Genomic DNA, 24635 nt, shown 5'->3' on the forward strand with positions numbered 1-24635 from the left:
CATGTAATTATTAAAAGAAAAATATATTCATTATTATTAATACATAATACACTATTATTTTTTTCTATATTCATAAAAAAAATAATATACAAAAAGCTCATGAAATAAAAAAAAATATTTTCATTATCAAGTAAGACAAGAGACGGGAAAGGAAGATGATAAATGATAATTATAATGAGTTTATGTATAACTTTAAAAAACAAAAACAAAAAAAGACATATGAGAGTGAGAGATTATTACAATTTGTGAAAAATAAAAAGACAATGAAAAGGAAAATAAAAATTATGTTAATAAATATTTGGTTTAATTACTCTTTTCATTCATATTTTCGTTTAAAAATGTTAAGTTGGTCCTCCAATTTTTTTAGTTTCAATTTGATCCCGATTTTTGAAAAAAACTGATGTAATTCAGTATTTTACGATTAATTTCGTTAAATTCCTCCAAACAAATGAATGATCTTTTCATTAAAATTGAGACTCTTAATATGGATGATTTTCTTTGTTGGTGTAATTAACCTAATCTTAGTGTCAATTTTTAAATAAAAATAGGGACCAAAAGAAAAATTAAATCTAAATATTTTTATTTTTTATTATATTTAATTTTATTTTTTATTATGTATTTACATTAAATGTTATGTTTAAATAAAAGAAATAAAAAATTTAATTTTTATTAATTTCTAATATCTATTACATACAATTTAAAAAATTTTAAAAACTTTAAAAATTTTAAATATCTTTTTATATTTTTTATATATATATATATATATAAAAAATAAAAAATTTGGGGGGGCTAGGGAGGTGGAAGTGCAAATGAGGTATTTAGGAAACACTACAAGAAAGAGTTTGGCAACAATTTATATTCTATTAAGTATATAAATGGAGCTCAAAAATTAGGAGTAAGAACATTTGAAAAAGTTTGGTACAAATGACTAAATATATATAATATTATTAATGTTAAAACGAGAGGTAGTTGAATTTTGTTAACTTTAAATATATGATGTTTATAATAGATAAATGTTTTATAATACAGAAATACAATAAAAAAATTATGTAATTTTTTATATTAATTTATATATATATATATATATATATATATATATATATATATATATATATAATTTTTTGCTGATTAAAAAAAACGTCAAAATGAGAATTTATCATTAACATCATGGTGTATAGGGACATGCATGAATGAAATGTAACAGAACAAGAAAGTATTGAGAAAACGTTGCAAGACAATGACTCATTTAATGTTATAACAAGAAAGTATTAAGAAAGTTCTTGAAGCAATGTAATTACAATATAAGGTGCATACTTGTGTTTGGTTGAGATAAAGCATTATGACTACTTTAATTTTGTAAACAGGGTTCATAGACTTCATTAGCAATTGACAAGTAAATGTCATGTCTGCCATTAATAAATTGTTTTTATTATATGATGATAGATGAGTGAGTTAATCTAATTTTTTTTTATTGTAATACAATAAATATATTAATTAGTTTGAGAAAGAAAAAAAAAAGACATGTTTAAATGAGCTAATTCACCAAAATCACTGATTTCTAATGAGTTAATCAAGTTACCAAATTTTTATTTCACTATAAAATAAAAAATATTAAATTATCTTATTTTTAAGTCTTCATTTTCTATTTTTATATCATTTAGATATTATTAATACCCTTTTCCACTATTATAATTTTTTTTATTATAGAATAAAATAATGATATGATTGAAATTGAAAAAAAAAAAGCAAAGATATTTATTTATCTTATATTTTTTTTATATAAAATTAAGTTAGATAACTCTATCTTTTAAAAGTAAATCTTAAAATGCAACTGATCATGATAATGCTTATATAGGATATTTGTTTGTTTCATTTCAAGATTGAACATGAATGAACTTTTGATAAGTTTAACTTTAAAAATCATATCTAATATATTTTGAATATAAGTTAAACAATTATGACCTGATCTAGTTAAAATATTCATTAAATATTTATATTTATATATTAGTTATTTATTAGTAAAATTGTTTCTGAAATTTAGTGTTTGACCATGGTAATTAATAGTTATCATGTGATCCACTTAATCACCTCAGCTTGACCATGGTTATATTTGTATATTACAAAATTATTTGTTAAGCATTCTTATTTTTTAAAAGCATAAATTAAATAGAATTGTAACGGATATAATATTTAAGATGGTAGTTTACCAATGTCATGTGTTAATTAACAACTAATTACCATGTCAATGCTATCTTAATTTAGATGAATTAGGATCCACGGTTGAGAAAAATTTAAAAGAATCCAAATAGATGTGTAATAGATGTGTAATAAGCTGTTTTTTTAATACCACTTATATACACAAATTCAAATTACTACTTTTGTTTCTGTTGGGTATTGGGCTCCCTTCCTATGTGGAGAAAAGGCCCAAAATTTGAGAAGCCCATGTCTCACTTAAACCTAGTGGAGAGGAGGCTATAAAATAAAGAGAGAGGCAGAACAATAGAGTAAGAACACACTGAAAGCCCTAACACATAGAGGGAGAGGTAGAGGGAAAATTCTGTTCACGTTTTTCATAGAGCTGTCGCAGTAAATTCGGCGCTGCGGATTCGTTCACCGTTGGATCGGGCTGAAATTTTTACAGCAGGTTCGGAACTCATTGCTCTTCATTCTGACCGGTCGGATCTTTGATACGAGGTCTGAGTTGGGAGATATTAATTTCGCACTGCAGCAGTGATTTGTAGAGGTTTTCCTCTCTTGTTCTTCTCTATTTGAAAGCTTTGTTGCTTTGTTATTTGGTTGGGTGTTGGCACTAATTTGTGCTATTGATTAAGACTCTTTTGTACTCTTGTTGATCATAGTGAAGCTATTTCTTTGGTCTGGACGACTCGTGGTTTTTACCCTTGATTTGAGGGGTTTTCCACGTTAAAAATCTTGGTGCCTTTATTTGTGCTTTTGGTGGTTTATTATTGCTGCTCTTTGATTATTGCTCCTCATAGATTCTTGCAAGTTAGGGGAAATTATATCCGCTGCATTCTCTGGTATATTGTTTGTTATTGTTTTCCCCATCAGAGTGGCATCAGAGCTCTTGGTTGGGCTATATTTACTTGCTTGAATGATGGAGGCAAATGCAAAGATGGTTGCTTTGAATGGTACAAATTATCATTTGTGGAAGGGCAAGATGAAAGATTTATTATTTGTCAAGAAATTGCATCTTCCGGTCTTTGCTACACAGAAGCCAGATTCTATGTCTGAAGAAGAATGGGACTTTGAGCACCAACAGGTATGTGGTTTTATTCGGCAATATGTTGAAGATAATGTTTATAATCATATTGCTAATGAGACACATGCCAGAGCTTTGTGGGAGAAGATTGAGTCTTTGTATGCTTCTAAGTCGGGCAATAATAAATTGTATTTGTTAAATTGCTTGATGAATTTGAGGTACATGGAGAATTCTTCTATTTCTGATCACTTAAATGAGTTTCAAGGGCTCCTAGATCAATTGTCAGGAATGAGCATAAAGTTTGATGACGAAGTTATGGGATTATGGTTGCTTAATACTCTACCAGAGTCTTGGGAGGTATTTCGGGTTTCAATTACAAACTCTGCCTCGAATGGTGTTGTTTCTTTTCAGATGGCAAAGAGCGGTGCTCTTAATGAAGAGATGAGAAGGAAGGCACATGGTTCTTCATCTCAGTCTGAGATGCTTGTTACAGAAGCTAGGGGGAGAAGTCAGAAAAAGGAACATAAAGGTGGTAGAGAGAAGAGTAGGAGCAAGTCCAAGTCAAGATACAAGAATTTAGAGTGCCATTTTTGTCATAAAACTGGACACATTCAGAAATACTGTTTTAAGTGGAAAAAGGAGAACAAAGACAAGAAGGGCAAACAGAGAGAGAATGATCATGATGATGATGATCGTGTCACTACTGCTACAGATGGTGATCTTGTTCTTCTTCGTGACTTTGAGTCCGTTAATCTTGTATCTGATGAGAGCATGTGGATTATTGATAGTGGTGCTACACTGCATGTTACACCTAGGAAGGAGTTCTTCACATCTTACACTTCTGGTGATTTTGGAGTGTTGAAGATGGGTAATGATGGTGAGTCTAAAGTGATTGGTGTTGGTGATGTTTGCCTGCAAACCAACATGGGAGTGCAGTTGTTGCTTAAAGGAGTCAAACATGCTCCGGATGTCCGTTTTAATTTAATCTCTGTGCAGTTGCTTGATGATTGTGGTTATGACAATCACTTTGGTTCTAGTAAATGGAAGCTCACTAAAGGTAACTTGGTTATGGCCAGAGGGGAGAAACAATCTAAATTGTATTGGACTAAAGCTTTGGTTGCTAAAGACAGTGTGAATGCTATGTATATGGAGGCATCTTTGTGGCACCGGAGGCTTGGTCATATAAGTGAGAAAGGGCTTAACTGCTTAGCTAAAAAGGATGTGCTTATGGGATTGAGAAATGCAGAATTGGAGAAATGTTCTCATTGCATGGCTGGTAAACAAACCAGAGTATCTTTTAAGAAGCATCCACCCTCAAGGAAGTCAGAATTACTTGAATTGGTGCATTCTGACGTTTGTGGCCCATTAAAGGTAAAGTCATTTAGTGGTGCAGTTTACTTTGTTACTTTTATTGATGATTGTTCCAGGAAGCTATGGGTCTATGCTCTTCAGCGGAAAGGTCAAGTACTTGAAAAGTTCAAGGAATTTCATGCTATGGTTGAGAGGCAATCAGGCAAGAAGCTGAAATGCATCCGTAGTGATAATGGTGGTGAGTACCGTGGACCTTTTGATGTTTATTGCAGGCAGCATGGTATTAGACACGAGAAGACTCCTCCTAAAACTCCTCAGTTGAATGGTCTAGCGGAGAGGATGAACAGGACCTTGGTTGAAAGGGTTACATGTATGCTTTCAGAAGCAAAGTTGCCTAAGCACTTTTGGGGAGAGGCATTGCTTGCAGCTGTGCATGTTATTAATCTCAGTCCCGCAGTTGCTTTGAATACTGAGGTGCCAGACAAAATTTGGTTTGGTAAGAATGTTAGCTATGATCATTTGCGTGTCTTTGGTTGCAGGGCATTTGTTCATGTTCCTAAGGATGAAAGATCCAAGTTAGATAAAAAGACAAGGCAATGTATCTTTATTGGCTATGGTGAGGATGAATTTGGCTACAGGTTTTATGATCCTGTTGAGAAGAAGCTTGTTAGAAGTCGTGATGTACAATTCATGGAAGACCAGACCATTGAAGACATTGATAAGGTGGAGAAGACCACACCCGAGAAAGATAGTAATCTCACTGATGGTAATCCGATGAGGTTGCCCACTCACAATTTGGAGAATGTTGAAACGGAAGCTCAAGACAATGAGCAACATGGTGATGTTGATGATCAACAGTTTGGAAGTGGAGTAGAGGTTCCAATTGATGATGCTCAAGAGGAACATGATGATGATGACGATCTTGGTGATATACCTGAATCACCTCAAGTCCAACTCAGGAGGTCTAATAGACAAAAACAACCTTCTACAAGGTATTCCTGTGATGAGTACATAACCTTGACTGACGGTGGAGAACCTGAGTGTTTTGAAGAGGCTTTGGATAGTGAAGAGAAGAAACAGTGGCTGGATGCAATGCAAGATGAGATGAAATCTTTGCATGATAATCACACTTACGACTTGGTGAAATTGCCTAAGGGCAAAAGGGCATTGGAAACTAGGTGGATTTTCAGGGTGAAACAAGATTCAAATTCTACACTTCCAAGGTACAAGGCCAGATTAGTGGTGAAAGGTTTCAGACAGAAAAAGGGTGTTGATTTCAATGAGATTTTCTCACCTGTGGTGAAAATGTCATCCATCAGAACTGTGCTAAGTTTAGCTGCTACTCTTGATTTGGAGGTTGAGCAGATGGATGTGAAGACAGCTTTCCTTCATGGTAATTTGGAGGAAGAGATATACATGAAGCAACCTGATGGTTTTCTTGTTAAAGGCAAGGAAGAATATGTGTGTAGACTAAGGAAGAGTCTATACGGTTTGAAGCAGGCTCCAAGGCAGTGGTATAAGAAGTTTGAGTCTTTTATGTGTGAGCAGGGTTACATGAAGACTACTTCTGATCATTGTGTCTTTGTTAAAAGTTTTTCTAATGATGACTTTATTATCCTGTTATTATATGTTGATGACATGCTTATTGTTGGAAAAGATATTTCCAAAATTGACAGGTTAAAGAAGACACTTGGCGAGTCTTTTGCCATGAAAGACTTGGGAGCTGCTAAAAGGATTCTTGGCATACATATCTCACGTGATAGGAGAGAAAAGAAGATTTATCTATCACAAGAGCAATACATTAGGAAGGTGTTGCAGAGATTCCAGATGGAAAATGCTAAAGCTGTGAGTACTCCTCTTGCTACTCATTTTAAACTGAGTGTTAAACAGAGTCCTTCAAATGAAGTTGAGAAGACCAATATGAGTAGAGTTCCTTGTGCATCTGCGGTGGGCAGTTTGATGTATGCGATGGTGTGTACAAGACCAGATATTGCACATGCTGTTGGTACAGTTAGTCGATTTTTGTCAAACCCAGGTAGAGAGCATTGGAATGCTGTGAAATGGATTTTGAGGTATCTTCATGGTACAGTTGATATGAAGCTTTGTTTTGGAGGTGATCAACCTACTTTGATGGGTTACTCAGACTCAGATATGGCTGGGGATATTGATTCCAGAAAGTCCACTTCTGGCTATTTGATAAAGTTTGCAGGAGGAGCTGTGGCTTGGCAATCAAGACTACAAAGGTGTGTAGCGTTGTCTACTACAGAAGCAGAGTTCATTGCTATTACTGAAGCATGCAAGGAGGTGTTATGGTTGAAGAAATTCTTGCAGGAGCTTGGTTTTAGGCAAGATAACTATTCATTGTTTGTTGATAGCCAAAGTGCTATCCATCTTGGTAAGAATCCAACTTTTCATTCTAGATCCAAACATATTGATGTGAGGTATCATTGGATACGTGATGCTTTGGATGCTAAGTTGTTGGAGTTGAAAAAGGTTCATACAGATGATAATGGTGCTGATATGATGACTAAAGCATTGCCAAGAGGAAAGTTTGAAGTTTGTTGTGAGATCGCCGGTTTGGCGGTTATCTCCACATAGTTGTGAGGGGGAGATTTGTTGGGTATTGGGCTCCCTTCCTATGTGGAGAAAAGGCCCAAAATTTGAGAAGCCCATGTCTCACTTAAACCTAGTGGAGAGGAGGCTATAAAATAAAGAGAGAGGCAGAACAATAGAGTAAGAACACACTGAAAGCCCTAACACATAGAGGGAGAGGTAGAGGGAAAATTCTGTTCACGTTTTTCATAGAGCTGTCGCAGTAAATTCGGCGCTGCGGATTCGTTCACCGTTGGATCGGGCTGAAATTTTTACAGCAGGTTCGGAACTCATTGCTCTTCATTCTGACCGGTCGGATCTTTGATACGAGGTCTGAGTTGGGAGATATTAATTTCGCACTGCAGCAGTGATTTGTAGAGGTTTTCCTCTCTTGTTCTTCTCTATTTGAAAGCTTTGTTGCTTTGTTATTTGGTTGGGTGTTGGCACTAATTTGTGCTATTGATTAAGACTCTTTTGTACTCTTGTTGATCATAGTGAAGCTATTTCTTTGGTCTGGACGACTCGTGGTTTTTACCCTTGATTTGAGGGGTTTTCCACGTTAAAAATCTTGGTGCCTTTATTTGTGCTTTTGGTGGTTTATTATTGCTGCTCTTTGATTATTGCTCCTCATAGATTCTTGCAAGTTAGGGGAAATTATATCCGCTGCATTCTCTGGTATATTGTTTGTTATTGTTTTCCCCATCAGTTTCGTATAGTCTTTGTTCTATATCTAAACTAAATCGTGACAAATGAGTTAAAAAAAGTAACTTTTTGGTTTTTATTCTTGCTCACAATGATATCAACATGTAATAAACTTATTATGTTCAAGCTTTCTACCGATCTCAAATTATAAAATAAAAATAAAAATTAGTATATTCAAAAATTAATAAAATAATCAAGTTTATTCTTTGTAATACAAATGATAACATGTAAGTAAATTAAAGAACAATGTATTAATTATATCATGTACTTAATATAATAACATATATAATTTTCAATAAAATCGTATATCTATTATATACATATATTAAAATAATTAATAAAATATAATATAATATATAAAATAAAAATTAATTATATAAATACATTAATATTTTGAAATACTCGTATATAAGACATTTTGCGTATTATTTCGTTTTAAAACCATAATATCATTGCCAACACTAATATAGGAGCAAAGAAAATATAGGAGCCGACCCAAAAAACTTAGGTCACTTTTTTTTACGTGTCGATTGGTTTTGGCGCCATCACTGTTGAGTTTGCAACCCAAACCCACAATTAAATACTTTGCCCTCTCCCATCTCTTCATTCATTTCACCAATAAGGTAACTTCTCTCTCTCCCCCTCTCTCTGTTCTACACAGTTTTCGTCCTCTAACGTACAGATTCTACTGCATGTCCAAGATTCTCAAATGTTGCTATGTTTTTCAAGTTGGGCAATTTCTGTTCTGTTTATTTTCTCCATTGGGATGTGAAATATCTACTATTTTTCTTTTTTTTTTTTCTTTTTTTTTTTTTTTTGTTGTGGGAGGGATCAACAATGAAAAGTTCAGTTTTTTGAGAGTGGGTCTGAAAAATTAGGAATTGGAGTGTGACTCCAATCTTTGTGCTTGAAAGTACACTTCAATGGGATGATGCCCAATTTATCAAGTGAGAAATATTGTCGGAAAATTATTTTCTTGGACAAAGATGGATTATTATTACTTGGCATTAATTGCTCTGAGTTGGGTCGGATTAGAGATTGATTTTCTTGGCTACGTTGCTTCTACTTTGACCCCAATCTTTGTGCTTGAAAGTTAACTTCAACGGGATGATGCCCAATTTATCAAGTGTGAAATTTTGTTGGAAAATTACGTTTTGTATAAAGATGGATTATTATTACTTGGGATTAATTGCTCTGAGTTGGGTCGGATAAAAGATTGATTTTCTTGGCCACATTGCTTCTACTTTGTTTTCTGGGTTTTCCTTTCTAAAGTTTATTGTTGTGCTGTTACACAGCGCTTTCATTATTTTTATTATCTGTTTGAGTCGATTAGTGAATAATGTTTGAGAGTGATGAAAAGCAAAAACATAGGAGGGAATAATTACTTTTTACATCCTATCAAATTTCTTGTAGTACTCCATTATTCTGAATTTTATTTTCCCAAACACATTAAAACAAATCAGGATATTTTTTTTTTGTAAGACAATCACCCCTCTCTTCCATTCTATCTATCCATTTCTGTCCATCCCACAACCGCCAATTCCCTCCATTTCAAAGCAAACCCCTTTCTTATCTCTCTTCTCAGGTACTCAATCCCCTCTTCCTCCACCTCTTCGTCTTCTTCTTCCTCCCTCGCTCTTTCTTGCTCTCTCTCTCTAACACATGGATTGCCTAGCTCTATTTGAATGCAAGAAAACTTTTCCCATTTTATCTTTGCCACATCTTAGTGCCTTTCGGACATTAGCACGTGGTAAATAATCATAATCGTGGGTCATCTTCAAAATGTGTTTTTTTTTTTTTGTGACCCCACGTAACCTGTATATGTTTGCTGTTTTTGCTGTTGTTGTTGTTGGGTTATTTTTTGTTTTGCTAGCTGGGGATGATGTTGTAACAAAAGATGGTGTTAGTGATTTTGTTTTGCAATGGTAAAGTTTAGGTTATTGTTTTTTTTTTCAGTCTTTAATGATTTCTACTGGAGAGGGGTGATTGTAGTGTTGTGGGAATGGGAATTCTTGATTAGATGGGGAAGTGCTTTTGGTTTACTGCTTGAGTGGTTGTTTTTATATGAGAATTAATGTAATATAATTGGAGGATGCTGGGTGATAATGAAAATTTGGTGCTTGTGAGGTTTTATGTGCTTTAAGTTCTTTCAAGAAGGTAAAAGGAAGTTCTAACTTGTGATTGTAAGTTTATGTAGAATTTTTAAAGAAGAACAAAGTTTTGGTTAGATGAATTTAAGGGTAGCTTGCTAGGGTATTCTGCAATTCTTACATACGAGGTTTTTTTTTTTTTTTTTTTTTGAGAATTGGTGCAAGAGGGTGCATTAGGTGTTATTAATTTCTGGAAATGAATATCTGAAGAGGTTGTTTGACATGTGAAAGTACTATTAACTATTTTTAGCTATAAAACTAAGAAATTTACAAGGATATCTTATACACAAATATCACACAGCTTATAATGCAATGTTTGATCACTATTCAAAAAACCTATATGAAAATAGGACTGTTGTTTGATAAAATCATTATAAGTATTTGCATGTACATATTCGTGCAGCAAAAGCTGTGGGTTTAAACTCTTTATGTAGATACATATTTGAATAGCAATAAATTCATTTTTAAAGAATTTAACATTTTGGCACTTTGTTACTGTCAACATATGTATGGTTGAATTTTAAGTAGTATATGTTTGCTTACATTTCATTAATGGTATTTTCTGCTCGTAGTGACTTCTTGTTCTGGTTCTTTACAGTTGTCGCTCAAAACTTGCTAAATTATTCTCCATTCTTCACTTTCTCAAGTTTACATCTGTTTTGCAAATACTTTTACGGACCACGCATATGAGTGATGTTGCTGGAGCTTCTTAATCCTTATTGCTAAATAACTATGACAACTGGATGATGCATTATCTGACTGTCTGGATTTGAAGTTTACATTAGTGAATAATGTTTGGGAGTGAGTGAGTGAGTTCGTCTTTAGATTCTTCACCCACACTATGACAGCGTTCTTTTAAGATCTTCACATATTTTGATTTTTTGGAAATTTTCTCATTATTTTCCATGTAAAAAGATGTGAATCCTTAAGTGGAGAGTTATGTGATCCAGTTGTTGTCAGATCAAGTTAATGTCATTTACACGCTGTATTTTCATTTTTGTTTTAGATTGATATCACTGAAATCATTAATATTTAGATTTGTTCTTGAAAGGAAACTTCCATTTCATACTAAATTTTTTTTACTGTCTGACATTAATCAATGCTTTATATGAATGTGAATCTGTGTAGTGGTTTTTTAATGCTTACCTGAGTATTCATTGGATTGGATAATGTACTCATGTTGATCGAGGCCACTTAAATGGTGGATTGAGGACCCAAAGGTTGCATATAGAAGAAAAGGGGGAGGCGCAGGGGTTGTGAATTTTTGATGTATGAAGTGCTATTAAATGATAATATAATATGGTCTTTTCATACTTGTGCCTGGTTGAACTTTTTTATTATGATATTGGGCTGGGTTTTGGGTTACCATTGTGTTGTTGGTATAATATGTCTGGCAACCAACAATTTGGCATTCATACTTGTTGGTGTATCCTCTTCATTGATTTCTAATTGATGGTTTCATCATTGTCAGAAATTAAGGATCGTTAGCGGTTGAGACAATGGATAAAGAGAAAGTCTCACAAACCCCAAAAAGAATGACAAGGTCTTCGGCTTCATCTCCGACTTCCACTTCAAATAATGCAATTGCAGCAAAAGTAAATAGCCTTGAACCTCTGACAATCAACGACCTTTTAGTTGGAGGAGATCCAATCAGTCTAGATGACATAATTTCCAACTTTCCTGGTAGAAGAAATCAGATTCTTGAGATTGTGCGTCTTTTGGGACCTTTGAATTCACCAATGCTTCCTTTGTTTGTATATGGAGGCCCTTGTACCGGAAAAACCAGTATCATTCTTCGATTGTTCAGGCATCTCAAAAGGCCTCTTGTTTATTCTAGTTGTAGGACATGTTATAACCAGGGTATCTTGTTTGAATCTATTCTAAATCAGTTATTTCTCCATAGAAAAAATTCTGCCAATGGTTATGCAAATGCAAAACGCTGTGACAGACCGTCTGATTTTGTCAACTTTCTTCGGGAAGCATTGACCAATGTTATAAACAATCTCAAAGAGAAGTCAGAGAAGTTGGTCTCAAATAAGATGACACAAGAGAAAACTGGAAACATGATCTACTTGGTGTTTGACAATTTTCATCTTGTTAAGGAATGGGATAAGAATTCTACTATATTGCCCCTGCTGTTTAATCTCTATGATATGCTAAAGATGCATGAGGTGGGTCTGATTTTTATCAGTAGTACTTCCGCAGACACATTTTACTCCAACATGGGATATGTAGAGCCTATCCCCGTTTACTTTCCTGATTACACAGAAGGTGATATTCGTCAAATATTATTGAGAAACCAAGCGAACCAGAAGCTTTATTCCTCATTTCTCGAGTAACATACTTTATCCCCATATCTCTTTCCATTGTCTGCTTTACATGTTTTCATATAGTGAAGACTTTTATGTCTTTTCCTGCAGTGTAGTTCTGAAGTCTTTTTATGGAATTACAAAGCAAGTTGGTGATTTGTCTGCCGCCTTAAAGCCACTATATGAAAAATATTGTGAACCTTTAAGTGATAAGGGAAAAGGAGTTGCTCCTGATCAACAGATGAGGCGAAGGCTACTTGCTCATATCAACCCTCATATTGGCCCCTCTTTGAATGAGATATTTAAGGTTTCATCCCTTTCTTCTACTGAAGTGGAGACCCAGAAAGAGGAAAAGCGGAAGGGAAATCCCAGGAGATTGGAGAAATCTGAAGAACTTGGCAGTCTTGATTTTCATATGTCTACTAGTTCAAAGTATCTTCTGATTTCAGCATTCCTTGCCTCCAGAAACCCAGCTACTCTTGATGCTTCACTTTTTGATTCCAAAGGTGGTTCTGATAATCGAAAGCGGAAGAGAAAGTAAGTATGATGATTTGATAATACGAAATATGTCTTGTTATGACCACAAAGTGGCATGATTTAACACTCTTCATCATTGTGAATGTGAAACCTTTTTCTGGCCTTTCCCATGTACTCAATTTTCTGAGTTGTGCTTTTTTCATGTGTAGGCCCTCTGAGAAAGCGATGGAACGGAAGGAAACTTTGGAAGAGGAGCTACTAATGAAAGGGCCTGGAACTTTTCCATTGGAGAGGTTATTAGCCATCTTTCAGTGCCTTGTATCAGTCGGAGAAGATGATGAAGAACCAAACAATGATGGATTTGGAGTTGAGGGTGGCAGTGGTGGACTAATGTCTGATGTTCTTTTGCAGCTGTCTAGTCTCTGCAATGCCAATCTTATATTCAAAGGTAGAAGCTGTCCAATTGAGGGCTCAACTCGTTATCGATCAACCATTTCCGAAGATCTGGCTTTGAAGGTGACATCTATGTCCCCCCCTAACCCTCCCCTCAATTCTTTGGTATTATTGTTTATGTAAAGAGATTAAATATACTACTAACAAAAAGTAATGCTTTCAATTTTCTTAAGCAGGTTGCAAGGAGCCTTAAGTTCCCATTATCAAAGTATTTGTATAGAAGTTAGTAATATTTGACATCAACGTTTCACAAAGCTGGGATATCAACTTTTTCTGCCTAGTGCTTACAACCTCTACTGTCATCAATATGAAACAGATGGAATCTCCTTAGAATGCTTGAAGTGAAACCAATAGTGTAGAGTGGTTGTTGAATGTGTTGTGGGCGCGGGAATTCTTTGTGACATATTTTTCTGGTTTTATGTTTACTTGTAGATCTGCATTTACATTTTTATTTGAAGTTGTTTACATCTTAACTTGTAAGAAACATTGTAGATGTACCTTAATTTTTGAAACAATCTTTAATGTTGGGATTAGTATTGTAAGATTTGGCAGGAAAATTCTTGTGTTTGTTTCTATGAATTACAATGAAAGATGTACGTGTTTATTGGGAAACCAATTAGTGTGTTATCAGTTTGACCATTAACTGAACGTTCTATCGAAAGCAGTCAAATCGCGACTCAATTGAACCGATTCAAATCAACCAAGCACCCAAAAATTGGTAAACAGGTTTTCATACGCTAGTTCCCTGCTGAGTAGAACATTTTTATCACTATTAGCCATGGTTGACAACGATAATGTTGTCAATTTAATTTATATTCCTGTCTTAATTATTTTATTAGTATGAATTTCAGGGCAGTATGTGTCTAACTATTGTGAAATGAACTCATGGATGTTATGTACACAGATGCATACTATGTTATATGGTTTGTTAATTTGAATTTATCATATTTTGTCATTTTATAAATTATATGCACGTTGATACTTAAAAATACTAATTCTAACACATTTTTTTGTTAGTAACGAAAAGTTTCTAAAAATTACAGAATTATAACAGATATTCATTAAATAAGTTGTAAGACTGTCAAGACTCAGAAAATTTTCAATCAATTGGAAAGACTTATTCAAAATAGAATGTTCCTAGCATTTCTCTATACTTAATCATCACCAACCCAATTTCATCACAAACTCAATTAAATTAGATCAATAAATCGTGCATTAGTGTTTTTATTACTTTAATGGCCAGTTATTTTTTAAAACATCGATAAAATTAAAAAGATAAAGATACAAATGTCCTTGTTAGAGAGATAAAAGAGTAAATAGCTGAATAATCTAATGAACGTGTATATATTGAGCTTGTGTATGCTTAGATGAGGTTTGACATGAGGAAACGCCCATTGACTTTCTATACAGAAAGCACTTGAGTTCATGGAACAAAGGCATGGGCAAAAGGGAAAAGGCCCAGTAAAGTGTGTTTATTACTGAGTTTGGCTATAAAGTAAGCAAGTAAAAATGTATGTGTATCTAATATTGACTTAATTTAAAGTGTATTCTAAGCTTATCTTACTACAATATAAACCTTTACTTACTCATTTTAGAAACAAACTCACTGTAGAGGAGTGTTGAGGAAAAGGAGCAAAGTTAATCCAAGATTTCTTGGAGACACTTTTTTATCAAAGGCCATGGTTTATGGTGAAAACTTCCATGGTGTCTCTTTCTTTTCTACTTTTTGAGGGTGTTTAATCTCCCAAGACACCTTTGGTAATCTGATTAGTGTTCCATCCGTTTCTATATTTCAATGGCTAAAAAGGCTACACTTTCCTTGACTAGTAATCTTCAGTCAAGAACTTTCTCTCCGGTAGAAAAGATATTCCACACCAATGTGCCTATTATGTACAAAGCAACAGCAACCTTAAAAACATCATTCCAAGAACCTGCAATAAAAGATCACATGATTGGAAACCAAGAAAAAAATTGCAAAAAAAGGTAAACTTCAAAATCAAGAGGGAACTCTCAGACCTCGCTGGAGTATTAATCCAGTTGCAGCTGTACCAAATACACCAGCAAGCACTCCTGCTGTGTTTGATAGTCCAAGCAATACACCCTGAAATTGAATCTCGTGAATAATATGATAGATGCATATTTAGATGTATCATTGAGTTGATGCATGACTATCAAGAACAATATTGAAGTGAAGTGTATTGTAGTCTTCAATCTTTTGTAAAATTGTTGCAGTGATCTGCCATATTCTTTTTACTAATAGTATTAGTACTAAACACTTTTTTAAGCTCACATTTGACAGTTTATTGATTGCTGTAATGTAATTAGCAAAGCAAATACTCACAGCATAGCGGGGTCCAATGTCTTGGTGATTGGAATAGAGACCAGATTGTGAGAATGCATCAGATCCCTGTCAAGAAAATAACATATTATGGTTAAATTAAGGTGATTCTGCATATATTTAGAACATATTGTAGAGATTCTAATGCTTCAAAAAGTAGAGGAAGCTCAAACCTGACTACACGCCATGCATAGTACAGCCATGGCAGGTGTTCTGACATGGCTCAGCTGAGAAAGAAAAAAGGCAGGACCCAGAAACCCTATTGATTGCATGATCTGCAAACTCAAAAGCATTAAAAGAAGGAAAATTTTGAAGAGTGAAATCAATGCAAAATATTTCCTTCTATTTAGCACCGAAATGAATGGATGCCTGAGCACTATTATTTAAGAAAAAAGGCATTCCACTAAGAACATCATATATATATATATATATATATATATATATAGCAGTTGGCCATGCATGACACAATTATGCTACAAGAGCAATGATTTTCTTGCCTTTCGAACAGTTGTTATGGAGAGGCCTTTTCTCACAAGTGTGTCAGCAATCCACCCACCAATATTTGCAAAAGCAGCCATGGTTAACCATGGAAGAACACATAAGAGCCCAGATTCAGTGAGGTTGAACTTCAGAACCTGAGAAAATTATTAGTCTATTCATTCAGAAGCCTAAAAGCAGAAATGTAATGTAATGTACTTAACACTGAGTTCATTTTATAGATACATACAACTAAAGAAAGTAGTTAAATTTATTAAAAAGTTAGTACCTGATTATAATAAGTAGGCATCCAGGTCAGAAGAATAAAAGTCCCCCAATTGTGACAGAAGTGAGAGATTATAAGAGCCCAAACCGGTGCTTTTGATAAAATCAATTTCCAAGGAATGGAAGAAACAGGTGCATTTGATACATTGCCTTCTAGTATGAGCCTTTTCTCCTCTACGCCAACATCTGGGTCATCTTTTGGGGAGCTATATGCCTGGTAGAGCCCAAGAGAGAGGAAAGGAAATGAGTCAACAGGCTAAGCAGGAAACTAAGAAGTGTCCCACAAAGTGAAATTGACTTACCTTTCTTAACCACAAGGTAAACCAGATACTTCCAAGGGATCCGAAAGAGTAAAAAACTGATGGCCACCCAAATTTTTGGATTAGTAATGGTGAGAATGCCAAGCCAACCACTGAACCAAGGTACATGCCACTATATACTAGGGCAAGTGATCTGCTTCTCTCTGAAACTGGAATCCACTTGGAAAGCATATTATTCATAGCAGGCATGGCAACACCCTGAAAATAAAGGATTAGCAAGGTGGGTTTCTAAATCTTAAGACTAAGATTCATGTCTACATGCATAGACTTTCAACATGAGATCATTCATATGGTAAAATATAGTCCATTTGTTTGTATTATTTTACACATGGATATCTTGGTTTTTGAGGGTAGGAATCATAAACTATGAAGCTATGTTTGTCCATCTTGGTTGCATTGTGCATCCCTTGCCCTGTCTGTTTTAAAGGAGAATAAAGTTCATGCTTTGAGGCTAGTTTTCTAACTTTTTCTTCATGCTTACATGATACAAAGTTGCAAGCAATCTTATCGACCAAAAGTCCATAATAAAGCTTGTCAGAGCCTAAACAGTTTACACTCCAAATTTTGAGGAGCATAAAAAGCTTTAAGATTCAGATGAAATTTTACAGAACGCTGATCTGTTTATCACGTGTGTGAAGTCCTCAAGTATTGCTATAAAGTGTATGATAGATCAAATCTAACATATGTACATCCTATTCTAGTATTTTTGCCAAGATGAATCATACGATATCCTAAGAGTCTTTGGAGATTATTAAGACGATTCAGAACTCCTCTTACCTGTTCAGCGCTTTAGAAACTTATAAGTGGGAAGGGAATATATATGTATATATATATATAACTTTATTCTGATTCTCATGTTAATTATTTACAGCATATAAATAGAAAAGGAATAAAAACAGCCTATTTCTATTTCTATAATATCAACATATCAGGAAATGATTTGGTCCAGACTAATCTTCCCCTCAACTATACAGATTTTATTTCCTATCATAATCTGAGTTTAACACCAGAATTTCAACCTTCCTAATTTACTGACGAAACTCATATTTTGTCTTTATAAAGATATTTGAAGAAGGAAGAAAAGTTCAATCTAACTCCACTTTTGTAATTTTCTTTTCATTTATCCTTTTTTAAAGCTGATAATTGGTTTTGCATTAGAATAGATGGCTGGATAAGGGACCATACGAACTTGTTTTCTTAACCAAGTTGATGAAACCATGGAAGTAGTACAGATATATGATAGACCAACCTCACCGATCCCCATAAATGCACGCATAATAAGCAAACAAGGGAGCCCAATTCTTGCAGCAATAGGTGTTAAAATTGTTGCCATTGACCACCAGACAACTCCGAAACCTAGCACTAGTTTCCCACCAAGTTTGTCTGCCCATATGCCACCAAGGATCTAAACCAGAAAAACAAAACAACATTGCATAAACGCATGTCAGTACGCAACTATGAAAAGACAATTAAAGAACTGTATTTCTATTAAGAAACATACAAAATTTGGGCCAAGCTCAACTAGCAGAGGTACTCTATTGCGTACAAGAAGTTAAATGTATCAGATCAATATGTTGTTTAAAGTACTATGTTTAGAATGGAGGGTATAGCGATCACACCTGGGTAAGAAGGTAGCCCCAGAAAAAAGATGACTGAATGAGGCCAACTGTTGCACTGTTCCACTTAAATTCTTGCGACATTGGAAGTATTGCTATGCTCATATTCACCTGTATAATATAATGGACAAGTAAAGAACGAGAAGAAACATCAGTTGTTCATATTAAAAACACAAATATCAAGAATAGGGAAATTCAAAAACACAACTACATCAGTAGTTCATATTGAAAAGATTTGGACACACTCATGTTACTAACATCACAATGTGATATAAGAGATTGAATTGAGACACAAAAAGTTATAACAGGGCCAACCATTATTTATGCCGGATCTATTAAATTTTCTTTTTATCTTTCTCACAACATCACATTGTCTTGTTAGTATGTAATAAGAAAGGATCCAAATTCTAGTTCAAGGAAAAAATCATAATATCAACTTCTGCATAAAATGTAGCACAATATTGGAGATTGTAGAGACTTTACAATGCCAACCCAATGAAAACATTAACATATTGGAATTTAAATTGTGTGAATAAATACCACATGAAAACACTCACACGGTCCATGTTGCACAGCAGAAATGCTGAAAAACATAGCAATACAATAACCCAACGCTTAGGAAACTTCTGCCACCAAGAAGATACTTGTGGAACATTCCCTTCGAAGAGAATGGCTTCACCTGTTCCTTCAGCTGATGCAAGAGGATTCACCTCTGATTCTGTAATATCATAATCCTCAGACTTGTAATGAACACAAGCCGGATTAGCCTTACCAAGTTTGTTAAAACTTAGTCCATATACTGCTCTTTGTTGAATAAGGCTACAGCTACAGAGATCTGAAGACAGGTAGCATTGACATCTTCTGCTGGCGTTTAGTTTCATGTTCATGCAGTGAATAGGTCTCTGTGATATTGAAGAACAACGCTGCACTTCATCTTCAAATGTTGGTATTAGTTTTGAAACTTTCTCATTCAAAGACTCTCTAGCATGAAAACGCATCCCAAGCCAGCATCTTGAGAAATGATCCTTTGCAATCTGGCCACCATAACGTGCAACAAATGCACAAGAAATGTCCCTTCTTTGAGGTGATAGATCCTTTCCCAAATGATATAAATTTCCTGCCCATATCAAACAGTTGCTAAAACTTGTTCATAGTCTGCTCTAGTGATCTACATAAAGCAAGCTTAGAGGGTTTCCAGAGGATCAAGATCAAACCTAATTGATACACAATCTCAAAATTACCATAATTTCCATGCATTGCTGACCAATATGTGATTCTCTTATGAAAATAAACTACCGAAAAAGTTATCATCCTTTTCTCCATCCCTAATTTTATCAGATCATCTACATCCCCATAGATATGTATGTATAAATTCTGGCAACTATGGTGCGTCAAATACCATAAAGAAAATCTTGGTTTCCGAAAGTGGAATGTCAAATGTTTTTTTCCGTTGGAGAACTAATTGGATTGTATAGAGTCAAATGAGTGAAGCGTACATTGTAAGAGGTTACTTGCAACCAAGCTAAACCATTCAGAAAAACATAATAACCCTGAATACTAAAAAATTTCACAACTAAAGCATTTTAAGAAATTGCTAGAATTTTACCAAAAGCCACTCTAAGCAATTGTTGGCACAGAACAGAAAAAGGTCATCATCATTCCACAACTTCCCCCTCCTTCCTGCTATAAAAAGACTGGGAAAATGTGTTTTGTACAATAAAATCTTTACCTAACTCCAACGTTTGGCTTTACTATCTAAACCTCTACGAAGTATAACCCTGAAGAGTAGACTGATTCTATACCAAACAACTTTCACCAGCTCCAAAAATAATAACAATAATGAGAAGAAAAAGGGAAAGAAATCTCTAGCAATAGTAAGCTTGAAAGAAAAAAGAACAAAGCAAGTGATAATTTAATCCATAAGAATAACCGAGTAAAATAACATAAGAAAAAAAAATTAGCAGAGTGAAAAGTAAGGATGGTTGAGGAAGAAAAACCTGGTCCAATGAAAGAAGTGAAGTTTGTGTTGGAAACCAAACCACCCAGAGCCATTGGTAATGCAAGTGAGGAGCTATGAAATTGAGAGCTGAAAAGTGAGAAGAAGGGTCTTACACCATTTCACAGCACACAAAAAAAAAATTCAAATTCAGCAAAATGATGTCATGTCATCCATGGATAATGGAAATCTCTCCCTCCATGCTATGCTAAGGTATTGGATAAGCAAAACGTCCAGTAGAACTTGTTTTGAAAAAACATTAAAAACTGAAAAAAAGTTTTTTTTTCACAACCTTTTGTTCATGTAATCATAATAACAATTTTTCATGATAATTACATAATTTTTTTGAATAGAATATGAAATTCTAGTTGCCTTTTTAGCGAGAAAAATGGGGGCGGAGACCGTGACACGTGGCACGTCATCCTTGCAAATAATAGGCCAACTGTACAAAAATAATGAAATTATTGATATACCCCTCTGGATCAGTGTACTTTTGGTACTGGTAACATTATAAGTGGAAGTGAACTGAGGGTTACTGTGGAAATATAAAAAATTGAAAACTAAGTCTTGGCAGCTTGTCCCTGCAGAAAAGTGCAGAATAATATATTGATATTGTTTATTATATATTTAATTATTTTCTTCAATTTTTTGTTTCGGTATTTCCAAGATACTAAGTGATGCTATTTTCTGAGGTTCACGCGTGGAATATTTTGCTTTAGACACGTGGCTGCTTCACCAACGTTAAAAGTGTTGTGGTTTTGTATGGGAACATGTGTTTCTCAAAGAGAGGAGTTCCATAAAATTGCAAAATTATTAATTTGAAGCTTCACAGAACTCATTTCCCACTAATGAAGTGTGTTAATCATTGAGTGTGATTACGATTTGTAGAATTTTTTATTTTAATTCAGATCTAAAAATTATTGTAGGGTAACAATCAAGATTAACTAAACGGTGCAGTGGATCAAAATATGATTCATTAAGATCACTATTATGATAACGGCAGATCCAATCGGATCAATCATATTATTACTATGCTAATTAGAGGTGTCAATTTGGTTTAGTCTACAGAGTTTGATTCTGCCCATTTGGATTAGGACAAAACAAGTTCATATTGGAAAAAGATATTGTAAAACTCTTTTTAATTAATTTTTGTTTTAAGAGGGAGTTTGGGCCTGACTTATTTGAGGGTCCAGAATCAGCTCAATTTGAAAATCTCCAAGACCCCCATTTCCAGTCTTAATGCCCTCACTTGTCTCAATTTTGAAAAGGAGTTTCTCCCCCTCCCTTGTAGCACTTGAGAGCTCTGCTAGGACACAAAAACCTTCCATTTTCGAGCTAGCTAAGTCTATTCTACCTTCAAGTAAATGAACCTTAGGACTTTCTTGTCCTTTCTTCTCCTTTTCCTGTTCGAGTACGTAGGTTTGGGTTAGGGTTCATCCTCATGCCCTTGTTTTGTTTTGTTTTATACACGTTTCAGCTCACTGTTTGATTTCTGGAACTGCGGTGTTTCTCGGTTAAGTGTTTGCCTTCGTTTTCTAGTGTTTTCCAGGTAAGGGAAGCTATGGTTTTTGTTTATAAAGTTAGTCTACCGATTTTTGGCTTGTTTGTGTGGTTGTGATGGTTGAATGAGGTTGTGGGTCGAATAAAAATGTATGGTGCGTGTGTATGTTTGGTTGAATGAGAAGTTGCATGTGCGAACAGGTGAGAACCTGTTGATCTCACCCAAGCGGGTGACCCTCGCCTAAGCAAGAGTAGCAGGAACTCACCCCTGGTTCTAGCTCGAGTTGTTGCCTAGGCGACTCACTTTCTTTTTTAGCGAGAGGCAGTCTCGCTTAGGCGAGACGCTTTCACTTGAGAGAGAAATCGTTGGAACCTTGCAATACCCATTGTCGAGCTCTCACTTAGGCGAGGAAGGCTCACCTGAGCGAGGGAACTTCTCTCGCCTGAGCGAGGGAACTTCTCTCGCCTGAGCGAGGAAGGCTCACCTGAGCGAGGGAACTTCTCTCGCTTGAGCGAGGACCTCTAGCTTGGACGAAACTCGGGCAGGAGGCGCTGTGTTGGCCAATGTTTGTTCCAGAATTGTGTTCTACTTTTCCTTGCCCAATATATGTGATCATGTTTGATGTGTATGCATGAATGATGAGACTAAAATGAGTGTGTCGTTGTGTAATGGGATTGGACAATGGTATGCAATTATAATGTATGAGATTAAATGAGATTCTTGTTATATTGAGTATGAAATGGGGAACATGACTGGTTTGGTTGGTGGTGGATTGACATGAGAATTGAATGATTGAGATGGCATGTGGAATGTGTTGGTAAAAGAGTTTCATGAGAAACTTTTGGTGATGTGTGTGGTTTATATAGGAGATGTCTAGATAAAGGAATGTATCTTGAACTCTAATAATTGTTTACGCTCACATAGAGTAGAATAATTGATGTGGTGAGAGTGGCAGGAGGTCCTAGTCTTGGGACATATTGGGCCCAAGACATTAGAGGATTAACCTTGTGTGTGGTTGTGCGATAACCCCTTGCGTCTAGACTCTGCAGAGTTTAGAAACCAACACAGGTGCATACTTCCTTTAGAATTCTATATCAAGAGTATGATCTGGATATTGAGTCAAAGTGTCCTACATTTGTTTGTTTCACATGATTTGGGTGCCTACTGCTTTATTTGTTGATAATTTGCTTTATCTTTTGCTTGCTCTATAACATGTTAAAAATATTTTTCTCTAGCTTATCCTTTCTTTTGGTGTATGTTTCTTTGCTTGGTTTTTCCTTTTTGCAATGATCACCAATTTATTGGTGTGAGCAGATGTGGAAACCCCTAGAGGTACTCAGGGCGGTGGAGATGTTGTGTAGAGTGGTCCCCATGATCTGGGTTATGGGTCACTGTTGAGCCCCTTTTGAAGAACTCTTAGTTTATTATAAATTCCTTGCTCTATGAGCAATCTTTTGCAAAACAATAGTACTTTTGTCTTATGTCTTATGGCATCGTGGTGTGCCTAAGATTTTATTCCAGGTATATTATGGATAACTGTAATAGTTAGTACATGTATGCTTCATGTCATGTGCTCGTTTATATTATAACTATGTGATGCTTAATTTTAGTAGATATAGTCTATATAAATAGGATGTCACAGTTTTATGGTATCAGAGCCTTGGTTCCTTAGAGTTTGTGGGCTTGTGTGCTTACTTAGCCTTCGTTGTATCTTCTTGGTATTTTGCTAGCTAAGTTCCTAGTCTGACAAGTTAACTGATGGTTCCTTTTATGTATCCAGTGATATGGCACCCTCACGTGTGACTCCTCCTCCACCTCCTCAAGGCGATGGGCAAGACCTCACAAGAGCAATTGAGGTTATGGCTGCAACCTTGACACAACAAAGCAATGCTATGATGCAACAACATGAGGCGTCGATGTAGTGCCTGGAGGCCTCTTTGGAACAACAACAGATGGTGATGCAGCAGATGGAGGCTACGAGGCTAGCTTCTGAAGCTGCTAAGAGGCAACATATGGAGGCCCTCCGGTAGTTGGAGGAAAACATGGTCGGTGCTCCTGTGTATGGTCTTCACCCCCAACCTCCACCCCCTGAATGGAGTTTGGAATATTTCTTGAAGCACTAAACTTCCATGTTTAATGGCAAGACCAATCCCGACCAGACGGACCAATGGATGAAAGACATGGAGCACATCTTTGATGCCAAGAGGTGCCCGGATGAGAGCAAACTTTCTTTCACTGTCTACATGCTCACATGAGAGGCTGAGCATTGATAGGCCAGCATGAGGTTGGTCATGGAAGAGAAGCATGAACAGATTACTTGGGAGGCTTTCAAGAGGAAGTTCCTCTCTGAGTACTTCTCTGATAGCGTAAGATATGCTAAGGAGGTAGAATGTAACATCCCGGTCGGATATTACTAATTTAAGTAATAAAAATTAAGAAATATGATGAAAACCTCATTTATTATACTTCACTTCCCAAAAACGTGGGAAATTTTAAAACATTAATCGGATGTTATCCAAAAATCCATAATTTATGAAACTCCAATACAGTATCCAAATTCACAAATCAGTAAAACACTATTTACAAATTTCATAAAAACAATAATGATAAAACTCCAGTAAAAGTTTTTCCCAGTTAACCCTCTCTCCGATGCTATGCCTCATCAGCACCACTTGCAACATCATCTGCTCCCCTGTAACGCATTACACGATCATCGCCAAACACAAGTAGATAGGGTGAGCTCATAAACAATTAACATATAAGTTAATAAAAAAGTCAATATACACCCATCTATTTTTTTCTAGTTAATTCTTGGCCCAAACCTTAATCCCCAAGGCTTTTCAACCCTTAAAACACACAAATAGTTAGCCTCGGATTCAGGGTTTATG

General features: G+C 35.3%; 2 protein-coding genes across 6 annotated transcripts; one reads left to right on the forward strand and one right to left on the reverse strand.

The window, feature by feature from the left end:
* The first annotated feature begins 8339 nt into the window (after nucleotides 1-8339).
* On the forward strand, nucleotides 8340-13830 carry ORC5 (origin recognition complex protein 5). Of its 4 annotated transcripts, none has more exons than XM_028069968.2 (5): nucleotides 8340-8448; nucleotides 11447-12310; nucleotides 12396-12821; nucleotides 12971-13277; nucleotides 13388-13830. In XM_028069968.2, exons 2-5 carry the CDS (start codon nucleotides 11475-11477, stop codon nucleotides 13439-13441), a joined length of 1623 nt encoding a protein of 540 aa, XP_027925769.1. In that variant the 5' UTR covers nucleotides 8340-8448; nucleotides 11447-11474; the 3' UTR covers nucleotides 13442-13830. The 4 variants fall into 4 exon arrangements, with proteins under 4 accessions (XP_027925769.1, XP_027925766.1, XP_027925771.1 ...); XM_028069965.2 differs by lacking the exon at nucleotides 8340-8448 and adding an exon at nucleotides 8513-9410; XM_028069970.2 differs by lacking the exon at nucleotides 8340-8448 and adding an exon at nucleotides 8660-9410 and having other exon boundaries at nucleotides 13391-13830.
* Nucleotides 13831-14539: 709 nt separating this feature from the next.
* LOC114183542 (ascorbate transporter, chloroplastic) lies at nucleotides 14540-20569 on the reverse strand. 2 transcript variants are annotated; one of them, XM_028070597.2, is made up of 11 exons: nucleotides 20248-20569; nucleotides 18808-19367; nucleotides 18254-18361; nucleotides 17884-18039; nucleotides 16617-16832; nucleotides 16319-16528; nucleotides 16050-16187; nucleotides 15726-15827; nucleotides 15556-15621; nucleotides 15231-15315; nucleotides 14540-15145 (listed from the first exon to the last, which is right to left on the reverse strand). In XM_028070597.2, the coding sequence occupies exons 1-11, from the start codon at nucleotides 20300-20302 to the stop codon at nucleotides 15048-15050; spliced, it is 1794 nt and encodes a 597-aa protein (XP_027926398.1). In that variant the 5' UTR covers nucleotides 20303-20569; the 3' UTR covers nucleotides 14540-15047. The 2 variants fall into 2 exon arrangements, with proteins under 2 accessions (XP_027926398.1, XP_085529689.1); XM_085673563.1 differs by lacking the exon at nucleotides 18808-19367 and having other exon boundaries at nucleotides 20248-20566.
* Between the last annotated feature and the right edge of the window lie 4066 nt (nucleotides 20570-24635).

Source organism: Vigna unguiculata, chromosome 5, assembly GCF_037176805.1.
Source record: "Vigna unguiculata cultivar grain cowpea cultivar isolate G323 ecotype 2 chromosome 5, ASM3717680v1, whole genome shotgun sequence".
Classification (NCBI taxonomy): domain Eukaryota; kingdom Viridiplantae; phylum Streptophyta; class Magnoliopsida; order Fabales; family Fabaceae; genus Vigna; species Vigna unguiculata.